Source organism: Crocodylus porosus, unplaced genomic scaffold, assembly GCF_001723895.1.
Source record: "Crocodylus porosus isolate Cpor-Errol unplaced genomic scaffold, CroPor_comp1, whole genome shotgun sequence".
NCBI classification, from domain to species: Eukaryota; Metazoa; Chordata; order Crocodylia; family Crocodylidae; genus Crocodylus; species Crocodylus porosus.
Window position 1 is genome coordinate 7,497,841 of NW_017728906.1, and position 7,778 is coordinate 7,505,618.

The 7,778-nt window shown below is 41.2% G+C and overlaps 1 protein-coding gene across 1 annotated transcript in view; it reads left to right on the forward strand.

Moving 5' to 3' along the window:
* Positions 1-3,878, forward strand: part of ZBTB11 (zinc finger and BTB domain containing 11) — a 30,434-nt gene extending 26,556 nt beyond the window's left edge. The window contains exon 11 of the mRNA XM_019528640.1: positions 188-3,878. Within this exon, the coding sequence (XP_019384185.1) occupies positions 188-714 (527 nt within the window). The 3' untranslated portion in view covers positions 715-3,878. The remainder of the gene's footprint in view (positions 1-187) is intronic.
* Positions 3,879-7,778: the final 3,900 nt, after the last annotated feature.

A 7,778-nucleotide genomic window follows, 5' to 3' on the forward strand; every position in this document is an offset into this window, starting at 1 on the left:
TAGAACAGGACAACAGGTTCTTAAAAGTTATAAGGGGGAGGTTGTATTGACCTCTATAGCCTCTTGAAATGCAAATAGTTTCCTGGTTACCTTTTTTATAACGTTCTTCTTCCTGGGGGCAATTTCTTGTCACTTACGCAGGCTTACAAAATCCAGTGAGGTTTTCCTGCTCTTGTTTTGTAAACAGGTGTGAAGCCTTTTGAATGTCTGACTTGTGGAGTAGCTTGGGCTGATGCACGTTCCTTGAAGCGCCATGTCAGGACACATACCGGAGAGCGACCCTACATCTGCCCTGTGTGTAATGAAGCTTACATAGATGCTCGGACACTCCGAAAGCATATGACCAAGTTCCACAGAGATTATGTACCTTGTAAAATAATGCTGGAAAAGGACACCCTTCAGTTTCATAACCAAGGGACACAGGTGGAACATGCCATCAGTATATTAGCAGCAGACATGCAAGAACAAGAAACTGAGATTAATGTGGGTGGTGAGGAGATTGAGACCGTGGTAGTGACAGGAGAAACGCTTGAAGCTATTGAAGCTGTTGCAGCGACTGAGGAATGTACATCAGTGTCCACCCTTTCTGACCAAAGTATCATGCAGGTAGTAAATTATGTATTGGCACAACAGCAAGGACAAAAAATGGCTGAGGTCACACAAGCCATTGAAACTGTAGAAGTAGAAGTGGCCCATGTTACAGAGACAGAGTGAACTGAGTTTGTAATGGAAAGCAAGAAGTTCATGTGGCATTATGATGTGTAATGAGCTAAATATTAACTGAAGATTTGAGGCTTACAATAAGAGAGTAACTTTCAGACACTGAATTGCTATATTGAATATCTTAGTTGCAAAATGGTATTGATCCAAGTATCACAAAAAAGAAAAAAGACACCCCCCCCCCCCCAAACAAAACAACAACAAACAAACAAAAACCCCAGATATTTCAGTGTGTGGACCAAGGGTTTTAAGACTAAGATTTCAGCACTGGTCATAGTCAATTAGTACAAAAAAGGTCTAAAAATAAAATGTTTCCTGTGTAATGGCAGTTAGTATCATGTAATTTTTTAATTAACTTTTACAATGAAATTGTGCTAAAAAAACTAGAACTGTACAACCCTTTCACTAGCTTTTTGCCTTTGTTTTAATGCATTTCATCAAGGTCAGTGAATGGTTTTTCAGTGGCAGGTTCTGTCCTCTCTTTTTACTCCCCAGATCGGAGGATGTTTGACTGCACCATGAAGTACGCGCTACTCCCTGGGAAGGGCTTGAAGTGTTGCGTTTGGGTTCTTTTGCCTTGGGGAGACTTGATAATTGTGTATAAATCTCTAAAGTGTCTCCAGGAATTTTGCAAAATTAGCCTAAATAATTGAAGTCGGTGTGTAACAGGTTATACACCTAAAGATTCTGGAAACAATAGTCTGTGAGACTACAAGCCAAGCAGTGATAATGAGCTCCTTAGTCCCAGTGAAGAGCAGTTAATTGCATGAGTACAGTAGGATGTAACTGCTCTTCACTTATAATAAGGGACTTATTTTATTACTTAATTGTGTTAATAAAGGGCTCCTCTGTTTTGTTTGATGTGCCCAAGGCAGGCAAACTATGGTGGATGTAGATAAAGTCTAAGCTTTGTATTCAGTTTAACAGAAATTTCCACAGAGAAAACAGTTAAATGTAATTGGTATGTTTCTTTTGGCAATGGTGTGAAAAATATGCCGAAGAAATTTAAACTACTTCTGATCTGGTTTTCAGCCAGCTGTGGCTAATTGGTCTCACTGGACACTTGGGACTTCTTACATGAGGGGAGGGCCAGGTCAGAACGGAGTTGAATAAGTGTTGTGAGATCACACGCAAATCAGATTTGTTACAGCCTGGCTGAAAATCTCCGAAGGACTTATTACAATGCAGTTAAATGAAAACTCTGTTAGGGCAGGCTCCTAACCGTCATGCATTGCATCACCTTTCTGAATCAAGGATATATTAAACTGAAGGGAAGCTGTTTTAATACTATAGAAATTCTATGCAATATTTTTGCTGGTATCTCTTCATGAACTGAATCCTTATAGCTTTGTCGGAAGCACAAGCTTCTTTTGTCTAGCACTTGCATCTATTTTTCATGCTTGCTAAAATTACTGTCATGGTCAGTAATGCTTGCCTGTCCGTTTCATTTGTATTAAGCAGTGTTATGTGCTCAGTATGTCTGAAACTTACTTTTTAGTAAAGCACTGCTATAAGGAGAAGGCAACAGAACTAAAGCATTTGAGTGAAATACATGGTTTGTCACTGAGTGCTAAGGTACAACCGGAGAAAAAAGTGGATTTGGCACATGCTTGAAGAGGGCTGACTTTGTCTTGCCTTTTGAATTAGCTCTTTACATTCATTTCAGCCTGAGAGGTGATACAATACACTGTGTCTGCAAAATGCAAATTGAGAGTGTTTAGGTTGGGGACTAAAGCAGATTTAGGAGTCTAGGTACAATTTGTTCAAAGATGTAGTATTTGAAGCATCTTTAAAAGATTGCCCCAAAAGAAGCCAAAACCACCAGCCCCTGCTAGATAGTCTCACAAGATTGATTATATAGCAACTTTTTGGATCAACCCACAAGACTGGCTTTCTCTCTCAGTCGAACAAACCGTGTAGCAAAATCGTTGTCAAAATGGCTGGCTTATTTGAATTAGTGTTTCTGTAAATACTCTACTTCATATAACCAGTTGAACTTCTCAGTTTACTAAGCTGTAAAGACCATTGCTCTAGGTTTCATAGGCATGTAAACTGCTGTTAGGAATGTTTCTCTCTCAAAAGCAATAACTAATTTTAATCTGAATTCCTGCCTTGGTTCAAAATTGAGCTGTAGGTCACTGTATTCCAAAGGTCAGAATGTCTTCTAACAGAGCAAAAAACAGTCTATTACTTGCATACGTCTTGCAGCCTCCTTTATAATTGTGGCTCTCTCTAAATATGGAGTAAAACCAGAATAAAATGTATACTTGAAAAAAATACTGCTAGCTGTAGTTGCTGAAGATTTGTGTGCACAGAAACATTATGGACATGCACTGGGGAGCTATCTGTCCATTTTGTTATCAACTGAAAACAGGTAAGCATAATACTTCTTATAGCCATTATAATGTGAAAAAGATTTTACTAGCTTGTTAGGTAAACTTTAAAACTTGTTCAATATTTGTAACTTGCATACAATTATGTATTGATAATGTGGTGAGGAAACATTCAGGAAAACCCCTTGTAAATATTGCTAGATTTACAGTTGTATATTGAGCGTGTTCTCTTACAAAACAATACTGTTAGCACCTTAATCCTTGGGTGCATTTATTTATTTATCTATACAACCTACGGGCAAGGAGGAAAAAGAGTTGTTAATTTCAGTTTAAAACCTTAATATCTACTCTAAACATGAAACTTGATGAATTGGTTTTATAACCTGCCAATCAAATAATAACATTACAAAAATGTTATTCCACAAACAAAATCAAGCCAGGAATATCAGTGATCATGATGCCCTTTTCTCAACACACATTATTGTGCCTTACTTTTTTCAGGATGGCATGAGGTAAGAAGGGAATGTTATTCTTAGCTTTGCTCTTCCTGGATTTGTGAGGTTGCCTTAACTTTTTTTCAAAATACAGTTCTTAAGAGTGCAAAAGGCTCTGCAGAGTTTGTGATGTCAGACTGTACACACGCAGCTGAGATTGTAGAAGGTAAATTTCTTTTTTAACGGGGCTCATGAGAAATGGTCTGTTTATAAAGTATTCCTACAAAGCTCCTGTGAATATAATGGATTTGAACATTCCACTGTTCTGTTTGGTGTTAGATGTATAAAGTTATGGTTATTTCTGTCATTAAATAAACAGCTTTGCCATGAATTTTTCTTTTAAGCAACTTTTTTCCACCCCTTGAGCATGTTTCAGAATTGATTCTCTCTCACCCCGATGCAAGGACTGTATGCAGGTAATTGGATATGAATAATGTGAATCACAGCAAATCACTATAGATATTCAATAATCTGATGAGATCAGGGTGCCACTGATGAGCCCTCAAAATGAAGAGTGGTGAGGCTATTGTTCCAGGTTCTAGACTATTTTTTTGATGACCAGCAATCTGGGTTTTCTGTTTCCCACGGAAAAACAGAAGAAAATGTGGAGTTCCCCTTTTAACTGAGGAAAACACAGATTTTTCTTTTTGATGGAGAAGTGCTCATTTTCCACTCTTGCAAAGAGCAATCTGCAGGCTGGCAGAGTTCCAGCCTGCAAGGGACTGGTGGGAATGGGACGAGAGCAGTCAGGCAGGGCGTGTCATGCACGCACACGTGCACGCACACACACCTACCTGACAGGCAGCCAGGAGAGCAGCTTCTGCAGGTAAGTCAGGAGGAGGAGCTGGGATTGAGGCCCCTATAGGGAGGGAGTTGGGCAGGGCTGCTGCCCAGTTTGGGGCTTGGGGCCCAGGACCAGAATGGGTGGCTGCGGGGAGTGGGACAGGGCCACAGGAGGCTTATCTGGGGGGAGGGGGGAGCTGGTTCCCTGCTGCTGCACACCCCCCCCAAGGAGGGGCATGGGGAGCACGTGTCCCCCAGATCTGTGCTGTGGGCTGGGTGGTGACATGGAGTTGTGCCCTTGCTACTATCAGGTGGACAGGAGGTTCCTTGCTATGGTGGTGTTTGGCTCACGGTGGCAGCACAAGCCTCCCCACCCAGCCCTGCTTTGCACAGCCGCATTGGGTCTCACCCACTGGGCCAACGAGGCCCCGAGGGCAGGACAGCAAGGCAGGGAGATTGAGCCTGCAGCAGGAAGCCTGCATTTGTCCCTTTCTGCCCCCAGTAGCTCCACCCTGGTTGTGGCACCTGTGGGGGAGGGGGAGCTGGGCTACAAGCTCTGCTCCGCTGCAGGAGCTGCTGCCTCCCGCAGGCTGTAGCCAGGGCTCGGGCACTGCAGGGAAGGGTAGGGGGCTGTGGACCTGGGTTCTTGGCTCTGTAGCCTTGGCAGCTGGGGGACCCTTCTGGCAGGGTGGGGAGTGAGGGGCCTGGACCTGTCTCATGGTGAGTGAAGGGGACAGGAGGAGCTCTGATTTTTCCATGATTAAAAAAAACCAAAATTAAATACCAAGATTTATAGGAACTTAGAGTTAATTTTATCATAGTGATAGAGGGACTGGTAGACTTCCAAATTGCTTTAAAATTGTAAATATAGAAATAAAGCTTTGTGTTCAATTGATACATACGTACATACAGTGGTGTTTCATTTTAATTGTAGATTTTAGGTTTTTTAATCAGAGAAGTCAAGATTTTTTTTTTTAATAGAAAACCAGGATCCCTGTTGATGACTAAAATTACGAAGGGAGCTTGGAATTAGGAGTTTGTATCACTGTACGTTCCCTGCAGCCCAGCTGACATGGTTTAATTTTTATTTACGCTTGAAACAACAACATGTTGAAAGTTTTAGTGCAAACTATGCTGACCATGGTGCTGGATTTATTTATTTATTTATTTATTTATTTATTTTTGATAGGTATCTGAAATTGTAGAAGTTGGCCAGGTCAAAGTTTTGATTATAAGGAACTTTCCTTCCACACTTGCACCCCAAAAAATAGGAAGTGGTAGAGACTTGTTTGGTATCCAACGAGTAATTGAAGCACTGGGAGAGAGGATAAAAAGTGCTTAAGGTAAAACCAAAGATAATTTTTATTTATGATGTGAGGGGGAGACTAGACAAGACTTGTATCTCTTGTTCCTTGCCTTGCTAGTCTTTTGACAGTCCCCATTCTAATTTGCCAGTATACCAATACCAATGAACAAGTATATTAGTTCCATTTCAGAATGGTCAGCAGTGAACTACTAAACATGGCACTGCTTGAAATAAAAACATGGCAGAGAAGCATGACTTCATTGGGATTTATTCTGTAGTGGATATTCCATTAAAGAATCAAACAGACATTATTTTTACCAGTTGGTGTATAGTTGAGTATCCATAAGGAGCAGGAGGAAGGAAGGAATGGGGACAAGAATTACCACACTTGCTGGAAACTCTTATTGTAGCATTTACCATGCTGGGTAAATAACAATCCCTGCCCCAAATCTATTAGAAAAAAGTTAATGTTTTTGCCTGTACCCTGAACCAGCAGCATTTTTCCTTAAGGAAGATTGCAGGTTTAATAGTTTCAGCTTTCATTTACCAGCTGCATTTTGAATCTGAGCATGTGACACGTCAGTTTACAGTATGAAAAAGTCACTATCTTTCTCATTTCAACACAATGAAACTTGATTGTAGAGCATGACTTAGGCAATATGAAAGGTGCCATAGGTGGCTGTATTCAGGCCCCTACTTCTATTGCAATATTTGAAGGTTTGGATGCATTTTTTGAGCTATGTGACAATCATAGCTGAGGTTGCTCTCTGGGGACTTTGTTCTTCAAAGTCATCTCCTTTTCTGGCTTGAGGGATGGGTCAATTGGCTATTTGAGGCTGTAGGCCTATAATAAGTACCAGGTAGGCTTCCTGCCTCAAAGCTTGCATTGGCAATTCATGAATGTTTTGTCCATGTTAACACTTGATTAATTATTTTCAGTTACTGTACTGTTCATCTGAATTCTTGAGGGACAGCTCAGGTATTTGACTGGCGCCAGGAGCCCTGAAGTGCTCGCTGACTTCTAGAGTTGCTCATACTGCTTGGTAGGGAAGTACACAGTTACTTGATTAGGAACCATGCAGAACAATTCAAAGACCAATTAAATTTTAATTGGTTTAATGTTGGTCACGCCTGGAAAAAAAACTGAAACCAGAATTTCTTCAGCCCTGTGGTTTGGGAATGATGCCTACAGGGCTGCTGCTTCTTCCAGTCCTTGAGCCCTTCCCTCATGCACTGTAGCCCTTTACAACCAAGTGAGAGCTGTGTGTGCCTATAGCCCACAGAAGTGCAGGATGTGCAATGGTATACCGATTTATATGAACACAAGCTTTAGTCTAGTTGAAGGAGAAGAGTCAGAAAACCTGCTGGGTTCAGCACTGTAGGATCTGGCACCTGTTTTAAGTTTTCTTCTGCCATCTCAATAACTATTATTAAGGAGATTCCAGTTTTCCAGTACTCTTGCCACAGGAAAAGTATGAAATCCTGGTTGTTTTAGGTTTAGTACTTGTACTCCAGTGTAGCCAAGCTCTCTTGGACCAGAGAAACCACACACTGCTGATTAACTGAAGGGTAAAGCATTAATCGGGAAGCAGATTTAAGTTTTGTCAACGTTGTGCCATAGAATTGCTAGCCTAGTGCCAGTATCAGCAAGCAATTTGGGTACCAGAATCAGTGATGCTTCTGCTGTAGTAAGAGAAGCCCTATTTCTGGATTGCTCTTGCCAGAGGGGTTTTGAGTAGCAGACTAGGGAGAAGATAATCTCCATAGTAATCCCAAAGCTTTTTTATGTAACAGTTTGAGCCCCAGTTTTAGGAATATAGGCAGTATTAGATACAAACAGAGGTGTTGCAACCAGGCTTGTTGCTAACCTGTGCTCCCTTGTGCCTGCTGCTGTTGGCACCTGTACTAGTTAGAGGTGCAGACAGTGTATGTATGTCTAGGGTACAGTCATACCTCCTTTTATTAAGCAAATACTTTGATAGCTCAGTCTTTCCTTTTGAACCTGCTCACACTCCCAGAGACTTTGTAATTCAGCCCACCACTGATGAGTGTAAGTTCAAAAGCATAAATCTACTAACACATGATGGATTAAGTTTCTTAAATGTTTCAATGGGTATCTTCATGAGGCTGCTGTCTGTGGGT